The 26027-nt window shown below is 45.6% G+C and overlaps 7 protein-coding genes across 7 annotated transcripts; 3 read left to right on the top strand and 4 right to left on the bottom strand.

The window, feature by feature from the left end:
- Positions 1 to 449: 449 nt before the first annotated feature.
- Positions 450 to 2488, bottom strand: J7337_006870 (uncharacterized protein; the record flags this gene model as incomplete). Its single annotated transcript, XM_044824529.1, has 2 exons — positions 450 to 1203; positions 1254 to 2488. 2 exons carry the CDS (start codon positions 2486 to 2488, stop codon positions 450 to 452), a joined length of 1989 nt encoding a protein of 662 aa, XP_044680186.1.
- Positions 2489 to 2556: 68 nt separating this feature from the next.
- On the bottom strand, positions 2557 to 2966 carry J7337_006869 (uncharacterized protein; the record flags this gene model as incomplete). Its single annotated transcript, XM_044824528.1, has 3 exons — positions 2557 to 2723; positions 2780 to 2807; positions 2865 to 2966. 3 exons carry the CDS (start codon positions 2964 to 2966, stop codon positions 2557 to 2559), a joined length of 297 nt encoding a protein of 98 aa, XP_044680185.1.
- A 2119-nt stretch (positions 2967 to 5085) lies between these two features.
- J7337_006868 (uncharacterized protein) lies at positions 5086 to 6285 on the top strand (the record flags this gene model as incomplete). The annotated part of the gene is made up of 2 exons (XM_044824527.1): positions 5086 to 5843; positions 5892 to 6285. The coding sequence occupies 2 exons, from the start codon at positions 5086 to 5088 to the stop codon at positions 6283 to 6285; spliced, it is 1152 nt and encodes a 383-aa protein (XP_044680184.1).
- A 544-nt stretch (positions 6286 to 6829) lies between these two features.
- J7337_006867 (uncharacterized protein) lies at positions 6830 to 8677 on the top strand (the record flags this gene model as incomplete). Its single annotated transcript, XM_044824526.1, has 3 exons — positions 6830 to 7488; positions 7542 to 7850; positions 7897 to 8677. The coding sequence occupies 3 exons, from the start codon at positions 6830 to 6832 to the stop codon at positions 8675 to 8677; spliced, it is 1749 nt and encodes a 582-aa protein (XP_044680183.1).
- A 1696-nt stretch (positions 8678 to 10373) lies between these two features.
- J7337_006866 (uncharacterized protein) lies at positions 10374 to 12620 on the top strand (the record flags this gene model as incomplete). Its single annotated transcript, XM_044824525.1, has 4 exons — positions 10374 to 10451; positions 10543 to 10998; positions 11049 to 12111; positions 12166 to 12620. The coding sequence occupies 4 exons, from the start codon at positions 10374 to 10376 to the stop codon at positions 12618 to 12620; spliced, it is 2052 nt and encodes a 683-aa protein (XP_044680182.1).
- An 877-nt stretch (positions 12621 to 13497) lies between these two features.
- J7337_006865 (uncharacterized protein) lies at positions 13498 to 14457 on the bottom strand (the record flags this gene model as incomplete). Its single annotated transcript, XM_044824524.1, has 1 exon — positions 13498 to 14457. The coding sequence occupies one exon, from the start codon at positions 14455 to 14457 to the stop codon at positions 13498 to 13500; it is 960 nt and encodes a 319-aa protein (XP_044680181.1).
- A 2987-nt stretch (positions 14458 to 17444) lies between these two features.
- J7337_006864 (uncharacterized protein) lies at positions 17445 to 18480 on the bottom strand (the record flags this gene model as incomplete). Its single annotated transcript, XM_044824523.1, has 3 exons — positions 17445 to 17834; positions 17885 to 18261; positions 18321 to 18480. 3 exons carry the CDS (start codon positions 18478 to 18480, stop codon positions 17445 to 17447), a joined length of 927 nt encoding a protein of 308 aa, XP_044680180.1.
- Between the last annotated feature and the right edge of the window lie 7547 nt (positions 18481 to 26027).

Below are 26027 nucleotides of genomic sequence, written 5' to 3'. Positions count from 1 at the left end.
CAGCGGGCCAGAATCTAAGATGAAGTATTCGGCTTTGTTTTTCAACTTGGGCATGTCAGCTTCTTTTATTCTCATTTGTACTGCATGGGATCAGGAGTTCTCAGGATTAACAGATGGCGACATAGCGTGCGCTCAGGGAGCAGCATCACTTGAGCTATATCGCTTTGATACCCAGCCAAGATGGTAGATATGCAGCGTTAGATCAACGAGCATGTACGGTAGTTTAAATATGTTGCTATTGAGGAAGTAAACATAACTTTCTTTAGCGCCAAAAACCAAGCTGCCTCTTCTCCCCTGGGTATTGGATATCAACACGGCCGTTACCATTTCATCTCATCTCAGCCTTTGTTCTTCGCTGACCCTAAAAGTTCCCTATCCAATCCCCTAGTCTGTAGTCGTATATATCATTCCATCTTCGCGTTTTTGATTTTGCGCTTAATCCGGCCCTTCTAGTAACCGTGTCGTGAACCAGGGTACTGACCCCATCCAGGAGGCTGCTGACCAGGAGGTGGTCCGCCATAGCCCTGCTGACCGTATGGAGGATACTGAGGGGCACCGTATCCAGGGCCGCCGTACTGTTGAGGAGGGGGAGGACCATATTGACCGGGGGGAGGACCGCCGTATTGACCTGGGGGAGCTCCGTACTGAGGTTGAGGGGGTCCCCCATAGCCACCGCCATATGAAGGTTGGGGTGGAGGAGCACCATATCCACCTTGCTGAGAGTGCTCCGAGTTGGAAGCCGCGTAGTTGGGGTTCTGACCGTATTCAAACGAAGACTGACTTGGTGGTGCAGGAGAGCTCGAAAGGTAGCCTGCAGCTGGATTACCATCTTTACCCTCCATTGAGTCAAGATCGCGGGTCTTGACTTGAGACCACAAGGATCCAGCAACCTTGCCATGTCCAGCATTAGCCATATCGCCAAATGTCCCATGATTGCAGCCGCCACCACCGATGCTGCGGCTGTTGCCCTGGACTTGGTTAAGAATGTGGTTCTTATGGTTCTTGACAGAGTCCGAGGAGAGAAGATGAGCAAGCTCGTGGCGGCGGGGGTGCTCGTCGGCCCACTTCTTGACAGTCTTGAACATGTCACGTTGGATCTCGATATGATCGTCCCGAGCAGCAGGGTGGTGGAAAGCACGGAGGACGTCGTTAACGACTTCGTCGACAGAAACGCCAGTGTTCTCCCAAGCATAGAGGACGCGGCTAGGATGGTTAGCTAGGATGATTGCTGCGGGATAGTGGGATTGGCTTACGGAACGGTGTACTGGAGAATGGTGGCGGCGATACGTCCAGCACATGAGTTCAGGATGTTGGTGAAATGGTCCTTGGACAGCATGGAGTGGGTGGGATCAGAGCACTGGGGATTGTCCCAAGGCTCGTATTGAGATTTAGCACTGGCCGTGATGACGCCGGAAGAACCGTCCTTGAGAACCTTTGAGACCTGGTTGATGATAGGTCGGATGAAGGGAGCAAGAAGACCCAAGATGAAGGCAGTGAGGGTCTCGCTGATCTTCTCAAGAAGTTTCTCAAGGCCAGGGACCTTGGAAATACCGCGACTGATAGCCTTGACAATTTTGTCGCGGAACTCGAGGATGGGATAGATCTTGCGGGCTGTCTCGACGGGATCGAAGTCGGGACTCATACCGGGAACTTGGTTAGCATTGTCACGAGAGAGGTCACCGCGGGTCTGCTGGTAGCTCATGTTGCGCTGCTCTTGAGCTTCAGAGCTGGCCTTCAGGTCTCGAGCCTGCGCGGCGAATCCGTCACCGACACCGGGAAGCTTCGAAACCAAGCCGATGAAATCAGAGGGACTGGACTTGATTCCAAGGAAACCTCCAAGCAGGGATCGTTCACCACCACCGCCACCACTGGATCGATTGGAAGCGCCCTCGGCGTTCTTGAGTGCAACATCGACTTCGTCAACCTCAGACTGCGTGAAGTGATCCGAGGCCTCTCCAATGACGGAATGCAAGAAGTCGACGGCGCCAAATGTGCCAGTCACGAGGGGATATACACGCTTTCCATGGAGATGGATCTCGGTATGCGCACCGCAATGGGGGAACACAGAATGGTAGCCAAGCTCTCGAAGGGCAAGCTCACAGTAGTTGCTGTGAGCACTGAAGTCTTCCATGGTGTGCAGCGCCTGACCAAGACATCTCAAAGCCTCGCAGAGGTCATCTTCGTTTCCTTTCTTGGAACCGCTGGTGTAAAGACGACCATAGTGGATGCTTCTGGCGAAGCTGTATCGCAGATAAGCGGCGCTGGTTGCCCAATTTCCATTCTCGTTCGCGATATAGTTTTTCATGCCAGTTCGAGAGTCAATTTCGGTTTCTATTTTCTCAACGGGCCCTCGCAAACGTTTATCAAAAGTCCGCGCATCAACTCCATCTCCGTAACCGAGAGGATTATCGATGTGTTCTTCTGGACGATAGACGCCGAGGCGGTCCGCGGTCACTTCGAATTCGCCGGTGGCATAGCCGTGAGCCATGAAAGAGAGAACCCAAACCTGTCGGTCAAGTAAGCATCGCTGAGACGTTGGCGGCGCAAAGTAACGGCTCATACAAGAATGCGAATCGTCTCGGCATTGACACCCTTCAAACTGCCGATATCAACGGCCTGAGAATAGTCGCGTAGCCAATTTCCAAAGTAGGTACGTTTGATAAGCATAGAAGTCCATTTCTTTCCGTGAAGGAAGGCGATCGTCTCGAGCATATCCTCAATGTCTGAAAATGACGTGAGCAACGCGATGTAACGGGATCGATATGGAGGGGTAATTTACCTCCATGGCGCCAGTTGTGACCTTCGACCTATGCGCGTGTCAATAGGAGGGAGAGAATTGGCCGTGGATGAGGTCCAATACTGACCTGAGCAATTGAAGGAATGTTTCCAGCACCAAAGGCTTCAGCTTTGCCGGGAAGCAGGATGAGGCATACTGCGATCAGCAGTAACCACGAACCCCGCGGCATGGAAAATGACGGCATGGTAGTTAGTGATGCAGCCCTATGGCGGGGTTATTGAACAAGGGGCGTGATGCGAGTGGAAGTCTAAAAGGTTCAGAGGGATAGGTAGCAAGATAAAGTACAAAATCTATGGTCGCAGCAAGAGGCCAAGAGGAGGTTTAAAAACTTGATATGCCAAGAGAGAAAGAGAGAGAATGTGACATGCAGATTAGGTACCTAGGTAGTCGACCTACCCAGAGCAGGTCACACTGATGACGGGATTTGTTGTGGCTGGGCTTGGGGTTCGTTGCTATGAGGGAGGCAGTAAGAAGTGGCTCCAGCTTTCAGCTCCCGAAGGCGATTCCTGATTAGCACTGGACATGGCGCTCATTGCGCTAATGGGATTGCCGCTTCAGGCACATGCTAAGCAAAAGCCTAGGCTAAGTAATAAGATTGGGTAGCAAACGGTTGGGCGAGAGGCCTCTCGAGGATGAGCTCAAGCTCGACCTCGACTCTCTTCGAGTTGATTGCGAAGCGTCAACCCACACTAGGTACATGTGGCTTGGCAATCTTGAAGATGAGGCTCAGCCAACAATACGTAAACATGTCTTGGCGTTTCAATTCCAAAGAATGTTCGATATTAAGTTGAAATACGATATAACCCTTTCTACGGAGTAGAGATAAGACCTAAGCTTATCTTGGGCCAGAAGCTTGCTTGCTCCTTGAGTCCTGTTTAGGCTGACGTCGATTGCTGACTTCAAGGCTGTTTGTTGTTTGTTGGGTGGTAGGAGGGCTCACATACACCCATCAACAACAGCGTTTCCTTGCACTCAAGCGAATAGATAAATATGCCAGATATGTTTCAAGAGTCCAGTCGTCGTCTCCTATCCCACTTTCACTTCCAGCCTCACTTGTAAATGGACTAGTCTAGTCATGTACAAACACGTAGAAGACTTGACTGCCGTCGAGAGCTCTCTATTTGGGCAAATCGACCAAGGACATCAGACATCACGGGCTCTGTGTAAGTGTCCCCTTACCTTTGAGTACTGTGATATGATACTCTCCTATACTGAAAGGCCCGCTCATATTCTCAAAGTCGGACGGTATGCTGTGAAAGAACCAGTAGCTACCTAGTTCTGCTGGTCTAGACGGGCTTGAGATTTTGCCTGGTGGAGTTCATCGGGGGAGTATAGGAGATCCGGCTTCTTCGGAAAATAATCCTTGGCAGCACAATGCTGTAATCGGAGCATACGGATCACTGAGATTCCGATGTTGTCTGAAAAACATCCGTGTTAATATTCACTGTCCCCGCTGAGGAGATGAATACAGTTGGAATTCATAAGCCCATTGATCGACTGATCGTTAGACTTTCCGGTCCCGAATTACCCAGATAGGAAAGACAGCGTAGACGAAAGATAAATAATATACATGATCTGAGTGCCTGGGAGCTGACATTCATATACGAATATTACGATTACGATGTATAGAGCGTATAAGAACCTACCTCACAGTGCACGATGATACCGAGTCTCGCATGTGATGTTGCAATGATCATGCCTGAATGCCAGATTGTTGCTACTGTGTAAATAAATCTCGATCTACTCTTTCAGCATTGACAGGCTCATCAGCTAGGCGTCAATGTCATGAAATTAGGGACCATCATCACTAAGGTAGGTAACACTTGATCATTCGCCTCAACCTCAATCTTCCAAAGACCAATCGTCCACCACTAATTTTAGTACAAACACCGTCTTATTTGTTGTTCCGGCAAATACTCTGATATCAGGTCTTTCATCCCGATGTTGTGGCATGTTTTATGGTCATTGTAGCGCCACTCTTCTGCTAACACGGATGGGGATCCTCATTAAAAAAAATATCCCCTGGATGGACCCCTGTGCGGCGACTTTCACTTGCCGCTCACGCCGCCCTTTCATTCATTCCCTTCCATGACAGTTTGATATTAAACCTTTTTTATAACTTAATCCTTAACCCCCTCCTCAAGATATCAATCATTCTATCCTTCACTATCCTTCAGTTTCCCTCCCTTTTTAGCCCGCCTTGGTTGTCGACAAGGAGCATCTGCTTCAATCGTCTTGTTTCTCCATCCTCATCTCGACCCGTACGTTCCGACCGCTGCTTCAACAAAATGCCTGGACGTACTCTACCGACTTTCACTCGCGCTGAGGTGGAAGCGCATAACTCTGGTGACTCCTGCTATGTCACCATCGGCAACAAGGTCTACGATATCACCGATTTTGTTGAGGATCATCCTGGCGGTCCCGAATATATTCTCGAATACGCCGGTCGCGATATCGAAGAGATCCTCAAAGATTCTGATTCTCATACACACTCTGACTCTGCCTACGAGATTCTCGATGAGAACCTTGTCGGATTTCTCGTTTCTGAGAAGGCTGTTAATGGACACGCCAATGGAAAGGCCAACGGCAACGTAAACGCAAAACTACCCAATGGTGAAGCCAACGGAGACGCAAATGGCTCCGTCCACCCCCGAACCGGAATGTCTTGCGCGGAGGACTTGAGCAAGGATACAGACTATAACTTGGACTACAAGAAGAACAAGTTCCTCGACCTGAACCGACCTCTCTTCCCCCAGATCTGGTTCGGTGGTTTCTCCAAAGAATTCTATCTTGATCAGGTCCATCGCCCTCGCCACTACAAGGGAGGCCAGTCTGCGCCTCTGTTTGGCAACTTCCTCGAGCCTCTCTCCAAGACCGCCTGGTGGGTTGTTCCTATGGTCTGGCTGCCTTGTGTCGCGTACGGTACCTGGGTTGCTTCTCAAGGTTTCGATAACCAGCTCTACACCTTGGGCTACTGGGCATTTGGCGTTTTCTTCTGGACCATCATCGAATATGTCCTGCATCGCTTCCTGTTCCATCTTGACTAGTAGGTTCACGATTCTTTGCCCCTGAACTTGCGGCTAACTTTTCATAGCTACCTGCCCGACAACCGTGTTGGAATCACGCTTCATTTCATACTTCACGGCATTCATCATTATCTGCCCATGGACAAGTATCGTCTTGTTATGCCTCCTACGCTCTTCGCTGCTTTGGCTGCTCCTTTCTGGAAGTTTGCACATGCTGTACTCTTCCACAACTGGTATGCTGCTTGTGCAGCTTACTGTGGCGGCATCTTTGGATACGTCTGCTACGATCTCACACATTACTTCCTTCACCACCAAGACCTTCCTCTGTGGTACAAGGAACTCAAGAAGTACCATCTTGCTCACCACTTCCTTGACTACGAACTCGGTTTCGGTGTGACGAGCAAGTTCTGGGACAGCGTGTTCGGTACGGAGCTGATCTACAACACCAAGAAGACGAAATAAGTCAGTAATAGTGCACAAAATCTGCCTGGCGCAAAGAGAACCAATACAAGCCAGGACACAGTATATACGTCTTGCTTCGATAGTGGTTGGTGAACACTGGGTTGTACGGAACAGTCATGATTTTATGGATGGTAACGAACATGGTGGTCACTGACAATAATGGCGATGAAGCATTCTCATAAATAGTTTTAATGGTTGGGACTGGTTTGCCCAATGGGTCGGTCTATTCTTGGACAGAGTTAATTTAATAATGAACCTTTTATTGGATACTTTGTGCTTCTCTGCTTAATTGTGTCTTGCGGCCTCACCGACGTGGCTGCGATAATCGCCACGTGTCTCGTCACGTGCAAGCCATTGGGACTTTCCGTCCAGCCAAAAGCTTGACCCATCAGGAGTTTTCAAGGCAACCTCCCCCAACAAACTTCTCACTCGACGACAGTAATTATTAAATCACCCGACAGAAGAGACCTACGAGCAAACGCATACCTGGTGCTAAATCACAAACGAGTCCTAATCGGAGTTTTCCCAGACCTACGCAGACATCATGGCTACCTTGGACGTGGAAGCACTCCTGGACGCCACCGCTAAGGATACCTCTGAGCAGAAGACTAAGAGCCCTGTAGAGGATAGAACACGAGACGAGCCCGAAAGAAGGGATAGGGAACGTGATCGTGGCCGTGATAGAGACGGAAGTCGACATCGCGACCGCGATCATGGACGGCGCAGAGATCGTAGGGACAGCCCTAACCGAAGCCGTAGGGCTACACCCGATGTAGGAACGCCTCGAAGCGATGCTGGAAGCCATAAGAGTAGGAGGAGAAGTCGCAGCCGCGATAGCGACCGCCGTCACTCACGCCGAAACAGAGATGGTGATTACTACAGAGGTGGACGACGCTCACGCTCACGATCTCGCTCTCCTTACCGCCATTACCGCCCCCGTGACGACCGGGATCACCGTGACCGGAGAGACCGCGACCGAAGAAACCGCGATTATGGACGCGGTCGTGATGACGAGCGTCGCGAAACTAAGCGTGAAGAAGGCAACCCCCAGCTTACCGAAGATGAAAGAGATCGTCGCACTGTTTTTGTGCAGCAACTTGCCGCTCGTTTGCGCACTCGCGAGCTCAAGGAGTTCTTCGAGAAGGTTGGACCTGTCAATGAGGCTCAAATTGTCAAGGACCGTATCAGCCAAAGATCCAAGGGGTAAGCCGAGCCAAACTAAACCTATCTAGGGTCCCATCGCTAACAATATGCAGAGTTGGTTATGTCGAGTTCAAAAATGAGGAATCCGTTACTCAGGCTCTTCAACTTACTGGACAGAAGCTTTTAGGTATTCCTGTCATCGTACAAGTCACAGAAGCCGAGAAAAACCGGCAAGCCCGAAATCCTGAAGCTTCGGGACCTCACCCCAATTCTATCCCTTTTCACCGTCTTTATGTCGGCAACATCCACTTCAACGTCACCGAGCAAGACTTGCAGGCTGTCTTTGAGCCGTTTGGCGAGCTTGAATTCGTTCAACTCCAGAAAGATGAGAACGGCCGCAGCCGCGGCTATGGCTTTGTCCAGTAAGTTCTTCTATCCATTTGCTGTACTATTTACTTACATTCCCAGGTTCCGTGATGCTGGTCAGGCACGAGAGGCACTGGAGAAGATGAACGGCTTTGATCTAGCTGGACGTCCTATCCGCGTCGGACTCGGAAACGATAAGTTTACCCCTGAGAGTACTGCCAACATGTTGCAGAGATTTTCCGGACAGAACCAAAACCAGAACTTCCAAGGTTCAGCTTTCTCTGGTTCCGGCGGACGAGGCCCTCAGTCCTCAACCTTCGACCGAGCTGGCGGTCGAGATAATGAGAAGACTGGAGGTGCTAGTGCTCTTGATGACACCGATGTCGCTGGTGTGAACTTTAACAACTATAGTCGCGATGCATTGATGAGGAAACTCGCTCGAACCGATGATAGCGCCACCAACGGCCATGACGAGCGCCAGGTGCTCAAACCCAAGACAGAGACGAAGCCATTGCCTGTTAATGTCAACATGGCTAGCCGCTGTGTTGTGTTGCACAACATGTTCGATCCTGAAGAGTATGCATCTCGGCCATTTCACTTTGAACAAATGCTGACACTTCACAGAGAGGAAGGCACCGATTGGGTCAAGGAGCTCGAGGACGATGTTCGTCAAGAGGCCGAGAGCAAGTATGGACATGTGGTTCACATCTCGGCTGACCCCAACTCCAAGGGTGACATCTATCTCAAATTTGACAAAGTCCAGGGAGGCGAGAATGCCATCAAGGGCCTAAATGGCCGATACTTCGGCGGACGAATGATCGACGCGTCTCCTGTTGTAGATGCCGTCTACAGCAGTTTGTTCTCACGTACCCGGGCAATCTAAGCTAATATTTGGCTTGTCAACAACGCTCTTTAGGACTCTCGCAGGTTAGCAGAGTCCATATCAACTGGCTGAAGAGCACCACTAAGAATTTCTGGCGATCAACAGACTTAAAGTTTCCGCTTTTTTCCGGAATTTTCTCCATTGATTTGTTTACGATCCTCGAGCATGACTCCTTTCAAAACTTACGACTCATCTCACATCAAGGTTTTCAAGTTTCGAAACATCACATATCCTTTTAACCAAATCACGGTGTCGCAGGTTTCCGCCCCATATCCCGACCTACCATATCTGGACCCGATGCGCACGCGCTCCCATCCGGATCAATGATCGAACTCCAGGTTCAGCACTCGTTTAGTCGCAAGGACCTCCGCTGATGTCTGTACCCTAGGAAGTCTTCCCCTTTTAATCGAGAAGGGGCAGCAACCCAGTTTTGCACCTTTATTATCTGAATAGTTTGCTACAATATAGAATGTCTTGAGAGTGATTATTTATTATCTTTATTGTGTCCATGTACAGTGATATACAAAAGGTAAGGGGGGTATGAAATATGGTCATTTCTTTACTGATAATGTCCAGTGGCTCTCATCAATGCATCTCCTGCTTCATAGGAACGGGGCGTGCCCTGTGTGATACTTACAGAGGGTGTCGATTCACCAGGAGCAGAGTAGCTGATGAGAAGATACATGCTCTTGGGTCTAGTATAAGTCTTGGCGGTGTTCTCGAAGTATTGTGGAGTGTTGAAAACAGCGAACATGACTCTCTTTGCTTCCGATCTACTTCACTCATAAACTCAATCTGAAGAGGATGTGTTCCGTGGTGTTAGCTAGACTGTATTGCTTGAACATATCAGCCTGTTTCAATCTCACTCTGTCTCATCCCTTCACCTATTGTTTCGCTGAACGTTGCGTCTGGATCTTTGTTTCCGGGTGTTATCTGGCTGATTGTCTACTCCTTCTCTTGACCTTTAAGTCAGGCACCATAGCAAGTGTTATTGTTTCTCAGAGCTCTCTCTGAAATGCCCTATTGACCACTCTTAGCAACGTTCCTGACCCCCCAGCCTTGTTGAATCAGACTGGGCCCGGTTTCCTGAGCTGCCGGCCACTGGCAGTGTCAGTGCCAGTGCCAGTCAACTAAGCAGTCAGTCAGTCACCTTGAAAGGGAACTTTTTAGGAGAAAGCGTTTTGATGCCACTGCATTCTCTCTCTCTATTCCTTATCCAGCAACTTCTTGATTCATATACGATCATAAAATATAAGATCCCTGGTGATATTTACGTGAGAGTAAGCTGATATCTTTCATCTGTCACCCTCAAGTCCCTCGTCAGTCTTGATTTCTCGCTTGGCAAACAAGAAAGGATCCATCCCGGAGTGTGCCAAACACAGGACGAATATCAAGCAAAAAAGTTTGGCTCGGGCTTGTTTTTTCAGCCTCTCTCTCCTACACCTTAGCCTCTCAGCAAAGTGCACTCATCATTTGGCCTCCACATATTCCTATTTTCATTCTATTGTTCCCTTACCGAACAACGCGCTTTTCCTACCTTACTCTCCAATACTCGAGCAAGTTTGCTCTGTCGATGATGACACACGAGTATAAAACGTCCTCTTCTACTGACAGTTACTTCGCGCCGAGTCAACCCTCGTCAAAGTGGTCTTCCAGCATTGGGAGTCGTGATACCAAACCTTCCAACACGAATACCATGTTGAGTATCAACTTCTCGACACCTCTCGCGGGAGCTGCTCGATCCGAGAGAATCAAGCAGATGACCAACAATCACGTAAGTCAACGAATCCCTTTAGTCTTTTGCTTGCTTTTCTATCCGTCGCAGTGCATCTCCGGGGCAACCACTGACATTCATTGCCTCGTAGCCTGCCTTTGAGAAGGCTCGTATGTCGCAAGAGATACTTGTCAAGATCCAGACATCCCTTCGCCGCATGCCTGGTGTTTCCTCCAAGGAATCCAATGAGATCATCACAAAGCTGCAAGAAGTTGGGCAAATCATCAGCTCAGAGACGAGTCAGCTCGTTGATGCGCTTATGAACCTGACACTCGATCAAGAGGATACGGACAAGGCCATCGCCCGAATGAGTATCGAGGCCAACCTTGCCAAGGCAGAGGCTGATGACCAGAGTCACAACCTGGGCAACCTCCGTACCGAACTGGCGGATGAGAAGGGCAAACGCCAAGAAGCGGAAGCGGAAGCGGCCAAACTCAAGAGTCATCTCGAGAAGCACATGGATGAGTTGAAGTCTCTCAAGGCGAAGGTCTGTGATGGTGGCTCTGAGGGTACCATATCTAGCGCCGTTCACGATGAGTTGGTCAAGGTACGCAGTGTGTTCTATATCACTCTAACAAAACTGACGATAGTATTCAGCAGCTTGAAAACTCTATCCAGCACATAGAGAACCAGCCCAATGCTGGCCGATCCACGTTGTCCATGAGCAACTCCAGTCCTGACTCTGTGGCGCATGCTCTTGAGACCATCGCTGAGGCATGCCCTGATAGAAACGCCGCGCAGAAGTCTATCATGTCTTTGCGTCCTAATGGCACGGACTCTCCCAACAAGGCTGTTGGTATGAATGACGGCGCTCTTCAGTCTCAGCGTCCCTCCTCTGCCTTGCAGAATAGTCGTCCCCCCAACCTGCCCACGCGCTTTGGCTCTCACATTGTGCCTCCTCCTTCTCGCCCAGGCTCTGCTGCTCCGAGTGAGCGCCGATGCAACCAGTGGGGAGCTCCTCCTACTCCCGTTCAGAGCCAACCTCGCTACGCGGTCCCTCCTCCAAATGGCGCTGGACCTCAGTCCATGTTTGGTCGAGCTGCCCCCCGTCGTGGCTTCAGCAACGGTACCTATCGTCCTAATGCACCTGAATTTTATCCTCAATCCTACGGGCAACCTGACAAGGGACCGTCTGCCCCTGGCAATGGCGGATTCGGCCAGCAGCGCCGGGAGTTTTACCCCCCTACCCCTTCTCACAACCGCAATAAGTACAGCCGCTTCCGCGATCCCGTCCAAGCTCCTGATTTCGCCGGCCCTCCTGGCGCTCTGACTACTCGTCCCTCTTTCCCTGGCCCCCCTATCCATATCACTGAAATGACTATTGGGGCGTGGCATGACCAGCTAACGGAACTCTACACGACTGTCCGCCTCTTCGTCGATGTCTATGCTGACAAGCCGACTTTTGTCAACCCTATGGATCTTTCCAGCACTCGTCTCTGGCCTGTGCTCTTGGCTACTTACCACCCCCTCTCGGAGACAGAGGCAATCTCCTACCTTGACTTTCACCTCAAGGACAGAAGTTCCAAGTCTTGCCTTGTCACTCGCGTCATCATTGACTACATTGTCAATCGAGTTTGGGTTCCTCGGGCTTGGATGGGTGCTGAGACTGACGCTACCTACGGCATCGCGGAAGTTGAGAAGGATCTTGAGAGAACTCAAGGTAAGGCACTAGCCCAGATGGATAATCAAAGTGATGGACTAACAAATGTTCCAGGCCAGACCGCCGTCCGTCGACAGCACATCCTTGATCGACAGGCGACTATCATTGACTCTATTCTCAAACTGGACAGCTTCGAGGAGTTCAGCAAGGTCCGTTGCCGGGAGATCTCGGACGTCATCCTTCACATGGTCGAGCCACTCCTAAACCCTACCGCCGATCCCGAGACTACATACAGCGAGCTCGAGAAGGTCTCATCTGCTGCCTGGGCTCTGTCAAGCCGCATCCTCAGCAGTCGACTGACATTTGACTTCCGCTTCCCTGAGATCGGAAGCCGATTCTCTCACCAGTCCATGTTCCCCATCTGGCCCGATTCTGATCCCCATGAGCTTCAGGCTGAGCATTGGCGAATTGCCCTTGTCACTACACCTGTTGTGACCTGCCGCAATGACACCGGCTCAAATATCTCTGCTCACTCGGTTTGTATGGCTGATGTTGTATGCATGCGATGAATGCACCACCGTTGACCTCATTGTTGTTGATCTGTGCGATTAACGTGAGGGTAAGAGACCACTTGGTCTAGAGAACCACAAGGTTCTTTCGAGTACGGTGAACACTGCCACTGTACCATAATGTCACACTACTTGACACCGATTACGCACAGCCACGATGCTGTGACTATCTAGAAGGGGAAGATACATTCCACCTAACAGCACGACTTAGAGACGGTCGTTCATAAAAGTCAGGCGGTCACGGGCGTTTAATACTTGATTCCAGGGAGATTTGCTTACCTTTCTTTCTTTCTTTCTTTCTTTTTTTTCTTACGCGCTTTTTTTTCTACATGCACAACGGCATTGGGTTTACTTGACGGCAGGATATAGGCATCCTCATATCGCAACTCATAACCCTTCTGGAGATGATCGAGATCTATACCCCAAAGACGGTGTTGTTTCTTTGCATTTTCTTTTCCGCCGTGGGGAAAACAGGTATAAGGGGGTTTCTGGTGGTTGAAGATGCAATCAATCGTCGGGGGACAAAAGCAATTACTTACTAAGGCACTGGGTTTTACGATCAGTCATGGGAATTGTTGCGGTCTCAAAGAGGAAATGAGGCAGATACATTCAAAACAGATGTAGATGCGATTGATTTTAGGGGCAATAATTGATTTTGACGCATTGAAATAGCGAAACTAATTGTGATCTGGCGTGCTCGTGAGAGTCATCCCAGTCTTGTTGGCCTGTGAGACCATCTTGTCTAAGATAATCTATAGGAAGCCCCGACCGAACTCCTGGTATAAATGAAAAGCAGAATACCACCACCATAATAATAGTACAATAGAGGAAAGGAATCGTAACCCCAAAAAACCAGGAGCTATTATGAAGTGAGTGTTTAGTGGCGACGGCCCTGAGGAGAGCTACGCCCAGACTTGCGATCCAAGCGTCGCACAACAGCACCAAGGACAACCTTGAGAATTCCATCTGCGGTCAAAGCCTTACTGTTGTCCGAAGTGGTGGAATTCCAAGTTGCTGTATCAACCATATCGCGAATACCCTGATCAGCGAGATCATCATCGAGTTCACGCAGAGCCTTAGTGGCACCAAGTTCGTTGCCAACTTGGAAGAACTGGATGCCAACTTGATGAGGAGGAGCCTCGATCTGGTCAAGCTTCCTGGCGTGGTGAACGATGATGCTCTCTGGGTCGTCCGTAGGACATCCGTCGGTGATGACGATGATGTTGACTGGCTTGGTCGAGTCGATGTTGGCCGCACGACGGGAGAGATGGGCGACGTAGGGCTTGAGAATGCTGTGAAGACGAGAGCCAGTTGGTGTTGCTCCGCGAGGACGGACCGACTCGAACAGACGCTGGACTTGGTTGGCATCACGGATCTGGAAATATCCTCCGGGTGCTTGAACTCCAGTCCCGGCGGCTTGCGATCGATGGTTCAGGAAATAGACATCGATGCCATCGGGGTCATGAGAAGTACAGATCGGGGCAATAGTGCTTAGCGCCTCTCGAACCTCCGTCCACGATCGACCAGCCATGGATCCAGAGTCGTCAATGACAAAGATGGTATCGAAAGTAGAGAGGAATGCATATTTATCTTCGGCACTGGTGATGCTCGACATGCTAGGAGCTGGTGAAACTGCACGCCGAGGAACATCGAGAAGAGGAGCTGTCTTTTGGGTGGACTCATAAGTAGGAGGAGCCTCCTCGGGAGCATCGAGGAAGGGGTTGTTGTTGTTGTTGTTCTTGGTGTTCGAGTTTGAGTTGCCCATGCCAAGATGAGTGTGATTCTCGGTGGAGGAGGACCTTTTGGTTGAGAACTTATCCTTGATACGGCTGAACATTTTTGGTGATGAAGGTGAAGCAGCGTGAGGCATGTCGCGGAAGGTGATTTTATAAGTGTCTGGTGACTTTATAAGTGTCTAGTCGGGTTGAAGGTTTGAGTTGAGGCTGTGAGTCACGCGTGTTCTTTGTCGTGAGAAGCTTGTTCACAAAGTAAGTTCAATGATGTGAATGGCTTTGGATAAACTTCTTCTTGTTCGATGGTGGTGATTTGCCTTGTTCAAGTGGATTGTGAGTAAGTGTTGATTGATAATAGCAGAACCTAGTCCGGGGTGGCCATGGCAACTCTTTATATTGATACATGTCCATGTTCGCTATAGTGTAAGACATAATAGTACTCGTTGCTCCAGGCGAATGAAACTATCACCACCATCCATCGTGTTTGTTCGTTTCAGTGCCACTTGCACCGCCTTAGAAGGCAGTTTCGCCATTGTCGCAGAATCCATTCTATCCATGGTTCGCCTGGGCCGCCACGAGGGACACACAGCCCCCCGGACATAGCCTTCACCCCCACTGTATGTATGCGCAACAGAGAGTCCGCTTACGGGCCGACAACTGCCCTGGCCAATAGCAAGTCATGTTACAGGCTCAGCCCTGCCATGTAAAAGCCTGTTCCGTGCTGCTGGATCTGCCTAAGGTAGATCTGCCTAAGGTACATATGTACCTAAGCTAAGGTACTAAGGTAGATCTGGACAGACTTTTTGTCAATGACATGTTGAACCCTTGCAAATGCTTTTAGTTTAGCACTGGACGACCAATTCGAAATTATAAGGCATATTATGATGGTAGTCAAGTCCTGAGGCATTCTTTACCTCATGCTTGAGCAAGTACAAACAATTCTGGCATCAAATATCCCAACTCTACCCGGCCTCTTATGATGTAACCTCTTGTTGGTGTATCAAGAGGCTTGCTTGCCGTACCTGAGTGACCTGCAATCTCCCCGATCTGATCCTTGAGAGGCTTCTGACATGCAGCTCAGACCAGTTAAAATACCCACTGATATGGTCCCTCTTGCGGGGTTATCCCTGGCGTTGGACATCTGGACGAACCATGTGGCACATGGATGCCTCGTGCTGGGCTGTGCCCGTCGGTTCAACCTTGTATCAGAACATCAGTAGGGATTGGCATGGCGTTGCAAATACAAGTGTATCTTTGTAAACAATCACCTGTTGCATGCTTTCAGGTATAAATTTCTTTGCTAAACATATTACCGTTTGCAGCAATTGACACACATTGCGGATGTTTCAATGTTTTGCGCAAATGCGCACTTAGACAACTCACAGGATGACAGCAATCAAATATGCGGGCCAACAACAGCCTTCTACGGTCAGAAAACTCCAATATATTCTCTACTTCCAATCTACCCGTGAAGTCAACTTAAATGTCCAAGTACCTATTGATGTATATTTCCAGATACTCAAATATTGATTGTGGTAGAGCCAATACTCGCACTAGACTCTGCGCTATCTTTCAATTTCAATCCGTCAAGACTCTTACCTATCTTCAAAACTACTCTGACCTTGTCAGTTAATCTCTGATACATTTACAATAGAAACTTTCGACTCTCGGCTTCCTGGGCCCAGTGCAACTCCATGCACCTTTGTGATAGTCACACATATGGGTCATCAGTCCGTCAAATCCTTGAATAACAAGAACATGAGATGCCGGGGCTGCTCATATTAGCAAAAGAGCGTCCAAAGTTATAGCAATTCGTCTTGTCGTGGTTGCGATCCATTGCTTTCTCCGTGTAAAAGACACTGGTCAAATAAAGCTTCTTGACGCGCCAACTACTAGGGTTTCAAATGCTAAGACAATACTGGTAATCCCGGAGCAGCAGTCCGAATGCCCACTTGTCCATCACTTCAGTGCCAACGCTGGCAGTCATCAGGCATTAGAAGGCCGACGAATATCTCCTCGAGTTCACAGAAGAGTGGAATTCAATTAGCGTGAGGCTACTGAGAAACCTCTTGCTCCTCCAGCCTTCAGAAGGCATTCAGCAGCGAACCCCAGCATTATGATACCACGGAAACTATGGTTTTATAATATGATGGGAGGCTCAGATCCTACCCAGTACTGTTAAGGAAGGCTGTGCTAAAGTCCCCAAGCTGGTGGTAGAAATGTAAAGGCCTCAATAGTGAGCGTTAGTGAAGAATCTGAACTAAGATGACGGGAACTGATCATTGCAAAGTGGTAGAGGAATGCAATTTGAGCCCTTTCCCTCCAGAGTATAGGCTAGGTTCTCATGCATGAACTTAGACTAAAGTCATCAAGATAAGGTTAATTGAAACGATTGATGGCCACCCCCTGGTTAATCCTAGTGATTTCTCGTATAAGTGCCCCTCGAGCTTCCGGACTACATGACTAGCATTCTCATGCTTGTGATACCCTTCAAGGGAATGGAGGAACTAATGTATCGGTCATTTTCTTCAAGGATTATGTTGTAGATCTTATTCAGTTCCAGCGAGTGTATCGACATCGTCTACTATTAACAAAGTATAGGCCAAGAGTTGAACAAAAGGAAGAGGCCACCATGAATAAAAAGAAAAATGTTTAACGAGGTCTAACCACCCGCTAGATTCCATGAAAAAAAGGCTTCAAAAGATCCCCACGATTATCTCCTCCAGCAGTCCATGATATCCCTCCAACTGCTTTCGAGGACGCCGCTTCTTCCAATACTTTTACCCAGTAAGTCTCATCCCCTCCGGAGTCAGAGTCTTTGAAAAACCACACCTCATACGCCGCGTCATGCAATAAGGAGATACCCACACACAGTATTCCCCTCCAATAATCCCTACTTGATTGCTCCCTGGCAAGACAGAGCATGTTGAAACAGACTGAAGGCACAACTTGAAACAAGCTGCTTTCTCAGTCACAAAAAAGGTAGCTGGCAGAATCTGCTAGTTTTCATACAGTTTAACAAAATGGTCGTCCTATCCCATCGACTTGCTATCGAATTTCAAGGACGCCATTAGAAGAAAGCTTGCTAAATTTAAGCTGTCTTGGGCTTGGGGCGGGGGAGACCTTGCTCTCGGCGAGTCTTGAGATCGATCTCGGCGAGGCCCAAGCTGGCGTTGTAAAGCTGAACGCAGTTGATGAACTGCTTGAGGAACATAAATGGAAAGCTAACCCCGGCAATTATCCAAGGTACTGTAGAATCCATCTTGTTCGCACGCGCAAGCTCGAGGGCAGCAGGGCTGAAGGGGTCGGGGAAGATTTGGGCGAGGATCGAAGTGTTGACTTGAGCACCAGCCTGAAGCTCGGCACCGACAGTCTGGATTGGCTTGATGAGATAGGGCGAGACAAGAGGAGATGAGAAGCAGAGGAGGTAGAGGGCGATGAAGAAGAGCTCGTTGAGAGCGCAGAGGGCGAACAGGACATTCTAGGCGTAGTCAGTATATAACACAGATACCAGTGTTTGAAGATGCATACCTTATTGGTGTAGTAGAGGCGCAATAGCCAGTTCTTGCTCTCATCAATGCTCTTGTGGCTGGCGTTGGTGCCTGAGACAACAAGAGTAGCATACATATGCATGTAGTGGCTGGCAAGGTCAAGAGCAATCAAGCCCTGGAAAACAATGGCCCATCGAGGGAAAGCAGAAGAGAGGAAGACAATAAGACAGGCTGTAGTACAGCGATCTGTGACCATGTCTAGAACAGCGCCGAAGCGAGTGGACTGTTCGTAGATACGCGCGGCGTAGCCATCGAGGGCATCGAGGAGACATGAGACGCTGTAGAGGAACGAGCAAGTACGAGGATGGAGGGGCATGTAGTACAGTGACGCGATAGCAAGGACGATGCGCGCGTAGCCTGAGCAATCGTTAGTAAACTTTGACTTGATTTTTGGAAATGATTTCTCCTTATCATACCAATAATGTTGGGGATGAAAAGGAAGATGTTCTCGCGAGGGGCATCGTCCGAAGCATCCGCGACGCCGTTGGCAGACCCGTTGTCGTTGGATCTAGCTTCAGGCTCCAAATCAGAAGGGGTTTGGGCCTTTGCGGCCTGTCGTCGAGTTTGTGGGCTCATGGTGTTAATAGGTTTAGTATTATTGTATGTGAAAGGTGAAGCTTCGAGTTGTCGTGATTATCAAGGTGGTGTGGCTTATCATGCAGCGGCGGCGGAGTTTGGATCAAGATAACGGACAGATTCTGCGAAAGGGGCAGGGATTACTTGGCGCTGTTGAAGCTATCGAAGAGGCCAAAGAAGATTTGTAGGTAAGGTAGAGTTGTCGCGTTTCGCGAGAGGCTAACAAAAGAGACTGGTTGAAGATGTCAGAAGGAGTGGATGTGAAGGAAGAAAAATAGAATCTAAGAGGAAGCTCCAAAAAGTCGAGTCGAGCGGAGGAACCTCAGTCAATGGGTGATGACGAACGGCGGAAGGTAAGGTAAGCTTAGGTTAGAGGCTCCCTTTCCATGAGATGCTCCCGCCAAGCGAACAACAGGGGGTGGTTTTTCGGTAGTCTCGGACATGTTTAGAGCTTGGCTGCGTGTATATTCAGCGGCTCGGTGTGTTGATTTGCCCGTTTCCCACTGGCCGAGAGCTCCAAATTAGCACCAGCCGCTGATTGATCCCCTGAAATTGATATCCGCTCATGGCAAATTGTCAGCTTAGAAAGAGGGCGCCTACTCCACTTTCAAGGTCGATTTCTTGGATATTTGCCAATTGCACAACTCATCATCTCACTATTAAGACGTATGATTTGCTTATGAAAGTCTCGAGATCCAAGGTTTCCAGTCGCATTGATTAGGTAGTGAACTTGGCCTCGGCTTGTAGAGACAACATATGTTTTTACCATGTCATGTCATGTCATGACTTGTCTGATCAAGACATCGATCCCAGAGCGTTATATCCGGCTAACATGCGGTCGCACTGGTGATAATACCAGAACAGATAGAGTGGTGATTACTCCAGCATAGATTAAACAAATGCATTAGCGGCAAAATGTTCAGGTCATAGCCCCTATGAGTTTTCGCGGTCGATGTGGTTTTTGTATAGATGAAATTGAGCTTAAAGAGCCTTCGAGTTCCAACACAAATGCATGCTTTTGTGATCTTCCTTTAGCTCGTTACGATGATTTACAATGACAGTTGGTTCTTGATGGCCGTGAACCCGGTTATTGTGACATCTGAAGCCACAGCAATTGCCATTGAGGTCGAGGTATACGCGCAGTGAGCGGATTAGGCTATCAAGAATCCATTTAGTCGCAGACATTGTCGTACAGACCCCGCAACCTGATATCAATGAATGCGAGTCAACACATGGCACTATAGATGAGTAAAACCGTGGCCTTAAACCCGCGAGCCCAAGACCTTACGCTTTGTAGAAACACTCAACCACGACGCAGACTTGAGACTGCAACCCTACCGGTGAAGCTGTTGATTCAGCTGGATCGACAGCCTCGCTTCAATAGAGTTCGACTGGGACTACGTGTTGTTGTCAGTGGTTGGTTGAGCAATCATGATATATGAGCGACCGAGTATCCCTAGGACCCTGACCTTGGCCACAATTCACACAAATATGCACAATGGCAACTCAATGAGAAATTGACGTCTCAGTCCAGATCACCAACTCGTTCCCAAACTCCAAAACAAACACTTTTGTGATATCTCATATCCAAGGGCCTCTAACTTCAAGCCCCAACGCGCCTCGCTTCGGAACGACTCCCACTTCCCTTCCCGTCTGTATGTATATGCTTCTTGGTAGCTTGGCTAGAACTGTGGTAGTCGCGCGCCAAGCAGTATTGAATCGCTTGATTCTGTAAGCCATGCAATCAGTCTGACTGTGGCGGTCAACTAAAAGTCATTAGTTTGCGGGACTTTCAAACTGCACGCTGACTCAGGCGGCAGCTGGCAACTGAAGTGTCCCCGAGTTGTCGATTTCGCTTGCTCGCTGGTATGAGAAATATCGAATATCAGTCGGTTGGTGGTTTTACGAGCTGCAGACACGCCAGAGGTCTGAAAATTCTAAATAGACTCAAGGGAGCTAGCGACAGGCGTAGCTTAGCAGAAAGCGGCAATTATGCCAAAGAGCAATTTCCAGAACAGTCCCTCCGTCTGTCGCATTAGGTTTTCCCAACTGATAGATATTCGGGAATCCCGGAGAGTGGAGGGACTTACGGCATAGCCGAGACACCAGACTGTACCGTACAGTAGTGCCGCACGCAGATGGGACCCTTGCTTTGCTTGAGGAGCTTGTTGAGTGCTTGCGTTGAGGGATGCTGTAAGGTTAAGTTTGCTAGGATTCAAGTGGGAGGCACAGTTGTCCCCTGGAGTTTTGGTTGTCACTCGCGGGCCGGAGGCTAAGAAAGGCAAGTCTGGGGACGGCGGATCCTGACCCTAGTGACGATCTTGGGATGTTCATGTTGCAGAGCCTGAGCTTGAGATTTTGATGGTCTGGGGGAGGCGATTTGTCGTGGCTAGCTGGACTGCCAAGGTGAGAAGGGGAGAGATTAACTTAGACGGAGCTCTTAGCCTGGAATAAGCCTCCATCCTTGAGCTACTGTAGAGACCCGATAATTAGTCGTTGATGGTAAAACGGCGGTGCCTTGCAGCAGTGAAAACCAAAAAACCCCATGTCAAGTGAAGCCGCTACTGCAGCTAGCTCATCTCACTGCCGGTTGCTCCGTTCCGTCGTTGCGTCTCATCACAAGTGACAGATACTTTAGTAGCGAGTCTCGGTGCGTACCGCAGTCTTATCCACCGGCAAGCTATTGTCAGGGCATGTATTTGTGCCAGTCGGGTTCAATCCAGGTACTCAGTTGAGGTACGCCAGGAACCACGCCCAAGGATATGGGCTCCCGGTATCGTCCCGTTTTCCCGTCTCGCCGTTTCGATAAGCCATCTTAGCGTCATGGGTTGCTAACAGCATGTACCAGACAGGCAGGCAACGTGCATCTGGAGACGGTCAGGTTGATGCAAAGTCATCTACCTGGGGTTCTGTGGATCTCGACGTTGTACTCCGTGAGTTAGGTTAACGTCAGATACAGGGAAACCGGCCACCCCCAGAAACCGGCCACCCTTAATAAAATACTAAGAATAAATAATAATCAGGAACTTAATTAAATAACTACTACTATATTTTTCTAATTAAATAAAATTTATATTAGTAAATATTTAAATAAAACTAAATATAAAGATTATTAAGTTTTAATTTTTTAATATAATATAATATTCTTTATAATTATAATACTTTTTATATCTATTTATAAGCCTTTAAAATTATTAGTACTTTTATAAATTTAGTATTTTTATTATATATAACTTTCTTTCTTTTTTTTAAAAGATATTCCTTTTATTTTACTTATATTATTATAATTTCCTTTCTTTAGTATTTAATTATAAAGTTATAACTATTTAATTAACTTTTAATTTTATAGAAAAGTAGCCTAATAGCTAAGTTATTAGAGATAATACTTAAGATAGCTTTAAGGATTTAGTAAAGCTATATAGATAATTAGGGAATTATAAAAAGACTAGAATTCTTTAGCTTAGCTAGGGAAATAGCTATAATAATAAAAGCTATTATTTTAAGAGTTTAAATAACTATTAAGTTTATTAAAACCTTTACTAGATTAACTAGCTATAGTCTAGTTACTTTCTAGCTAGCTAAAGTATTTAACTTTATAATAGCTTCTTTTTAAGCTTTATTATAATTATATAAAAAGGTAATCTTATTAATATAACTTAAATTTATAATAAAAGTAAAATTTAAAAGGAATTTTTAATATACTTTTTTTAATAGTTTAAAGACTATAATATTTAATAGTTAAAAGATATAAAAAGTATATATTAAAAAGAACCTAAGTATTAATTAGCTATATTTACCTTTAATTTATATTCTTTATATTACTTTATATTACCTTATAACCTAATCTAATCTATTATTAACCTACTAAGCTAGCTTTAGTCTACTAATATTTACAGTTTTTCCCCTAATATTAAAACCTTTATTTTATAATTTACTTTTTTACCTCTCTTTTTCCCTTTACTTCCCTTCCTTTACTTTATAATAGCCTTTAATTCCTATAATATAATATTTATATTATTAATTTAACTACTTTAATTATATATTTTACCTCTATAAACTATACCTAGTATTAGCTATTACTACTACCTAATTTAATAGCTATAATAAAGGCTTATTACTTTATTAATAGATCCTAATTTTACTTTAAGTAATTAACTAGGCCTTTTAAGGCCCTTAACTTAATTATAATAGTTAAGATAATAGATATATTTTATATATTTAAGAGCCTTATAGTATAATTAAAGATTATAAGATTAACTTATTATATTAATATTAATTTATTAATATATAGTAAGTCTTTACTTATAATATTTAGATATTAAAAAAAAGTATATAAATTAAAGATATTATTAATATTAAGATTATTAATATTAGTTAGATTACTATTTATATAATTATTAACTACTATAATAAGATAGTTATAACTATTAATAGTAATTATATAATAATATATTTTATAATAGCTTATTTAGTTTTTAGCTTATTTTAAGATAGTCTATTTAAGTTAAAGCCTTAGTATTAATTACTTTAATTAGGTAATAATAAAAAAGGCATTTAGCTTACTAAAGCTAGGGAAAATATCTTTTTATACTTATAGATTAAGGCTATTTATTTAATTAGATTATAAAGTTAAAGGCTATAGTGCTATATAACCTTAAGACTTACTTTTAAAGTTATTATATTTTTTAGTATTATATATAATACTTTATATATAATATATTAAAAAAATAAGTATTATATTATATTATTTTTATTATATAAGACCTTATTAGCTATACCTTATATATTACTATAAAGATATTTTAATATTTTAATATTAAAAAGAAAAGTATAAATATATTATTATTATAATACTTAAATAAGAAGTTATTAATTATATAATTTTTATAATTATTAAAGATTAATAAATAAGGTTTTTTAGGATTTTTAAGCTTTATTAATAGAATAAATATTATTTTTAGCTAAATTAATATAATATAGTTATTTATCTAGCCTTTTTTATTATTAGTAAATTCTTAGTTTTTTAAGAAATTTAATTTCTTTAGAAAATATTATTATTAAACTATTTTCTTTTTAAAGATTACTAAAGGTTTTAAGATCTTTTTTATTACTAAAATATACTTAAAGATTATAATTTAAGACTTTAAATTAAGCTAATAAATAAGTACTAACTTCTTATCTTTTAATTTAATAAAAAGACTATTTAATTTTATTTTTTTTATTATATTAATTTTATTAATATTATATCTATTTTTTTACTTAACTATTTAAATTATTAATATTAATAATAATATAAAAAAAGCTTTAATAAGTTTAGTAAATACTTTATTATATTAATTAAAATCTATATATTTCTTTAGTAAAGTTTTTATTTTTTTATTTCTATTTATAAAAGTAAATAATTAGTATTTTCTAATACCTTTTAGGAAGTTATTATATATTATAATCTGGTTTATAAAGTATTAGACCTGTTAGTATAATATAGGATATCCTAGGTTAGCTTAAATTAGTATTTAATCTCTTAAATGCCTTTCTTAAATAGCTAAGAGCTTTTAATTAGGTTTATAAGCTTATTTTAATATTATAGTACCTTTAATTTAATTTTAAAAAGTAAAATAGTTAATACTATAAGCTATAGTAGCTTTATTTATAGAAATTCTATTTATAATTATTTAAAAAGTAATACTTATATCTTTTTTAGTAAATTTTATTATTCTAAATTAATTAATACTATTTATAAATCTATATAATTAAAATTAGTAGAGTTATAAATTAATTAAGATATTATAAATTAGGTAGTTAGGTTAAAATATAGGTGGCCGGTTTCTGGGGGTGGCCGGTTTCCCTGTATCTGACGTTAGTTGTTAAGTCACCCTTAATCCCTCGCTGGCTACGGCTTGAAGGACCGCTGAAACGGGTGTTTGCGGCAATACTTTGGATGTCGTGTAACCCAGCCAGATCAACGTGGGAGGTTTTGGAAACTCGGAGTGATGATCGTATGCTAACCGTCTCAGACCTGAAAGATGATGCCTCTGTTGAGCTTGGTGATGGTCTGTGCTGATATGTCACCTGCCGTCAGGTCAGTATTATCATGAAAACCATGAACCATTATAACCGCTCCCATGATTAAAAGCATCAATCCACCATGGCAAAGCCTCCCGCTTCTTGGGGCTGTCTTGAACAGATCATTAAGCCAGGATTGGTTGGGATCATCTCGCCCTATTTCTCTAGTTTCTGATCCCTGATCCGCAAAGTGCAGTGTAGGCCAAACCCTATCCGGATAGCCAACGTTGGGCCTGGTCTCGACAGCAGGTGTATGCTTGTTCAATTCCTCTAAAATCAGACGATTTTTGAGGTTTCGTGTCTCTGTTCATCCACCAAGCTTGTCTTGTCTTGAATTGGCTTCTCAACTTCTCCGCCTTAGTGCCCCCCACGATACACGTCACTGACGGTATGGGGGCATGGGTCCTAGAGCTAGGAAGAATTTGTTTCCATCAGTGGTGGTGATATGGTCAGGATGAGGAGGGAGAGTATGGTATGTATGTTGTCAGTTGAGGATTGTTTCACTGGGCAATGGCGAGTAGAGGACTTGCAGACAAGGTGTAGACATGTAGTTATACATATCGGATTACTTCCGACCAATTCCCCAAAGAAGGATTTATTTGCTGGCCATTTCAATTGGCTGATTCTTCCTTATTACAGAGTCTTCCCACTGCAAAGATGGATAGATGGATGGATGGATGGGTGGCTGGCCTTAGGCTTGGCCCTGTCCGCTCCGGCTAAAAGAGAACTGCCAGGATAAGTTTGAGTTTCAAGCTTTGGATCGTCCATATCAGGGTCATTCTAGCCATTTTCTTTGAATTGCTGTCAAACATCCTCGCCCCTGTTCCTGTCCGAGTACATACATCCCACAGTAACTAGTGCCTCTACCTAGTGCGTACGTACATGTTGCATTTGCCGCTTGTTACAGTAAAAAAGAGACACTCTTGTTGATCCCTGCTTGACGCCACGCCTGTACCTTCAACCTCCGAATGCCTACCTACACCTACAGCACTTACTTTCTGGCTGCGTTTGAGGCTCGGGCCTTAAAGGTGTTAGCTTGTTATGAATCTCGAGGTTCAAGGCGCCCTTTCGCTTCATGTTGGAGCTAAGCTAAGGTACCCTAGCACTAGCACTTAGGTGGTAGTGACCCTCTCGCCTCAACCTTCAGTGCCTTTTAGTTGGTTGGGTCACTTTTGTTTAAGTCGAGCTGTGGATCGTCACTTTTCACTTTTTACCTTTCACCTCTCACCTCTCACCTACAGTCTCTTCTTTACCTAACTCCATCCCATCCCGTGGTGTCATTCTGCGAAAGGCCCTTTACTTCAAACCTCCTCCTCCTCCTTTCTCTTGACTCGCTCTCTTTCCTCTCCTCTCCTCATAATTCTTCTCCCACTCCCGATCGACATTCCACCCATTTACGCCTCACATCGGACAACACTTTCAGTCGAGACCCATTCGGCCGAAGCTAATAAGATCTTCACCCCTCGTTCCTATCTGTGGCTCTT

This window comes from Fusarium musae, chromosome 5 (assembly GCF_019915245.1).
Source record: "Fusarium musae strain F31 chromosome 5, whole genome shotgun sequence".
Lineage (NCBI taxonomy): Eukaryota > Fungi > Ascomycota > Sordariomycetes > Hypocreales > Nectriaceae > Fusarium > Fusarium musae.
The sequence above is the reverse complement of the archived record's forward strand: the minus strand, read 5'-3'. Positions and strand labels throughout refer to the sequence as shown.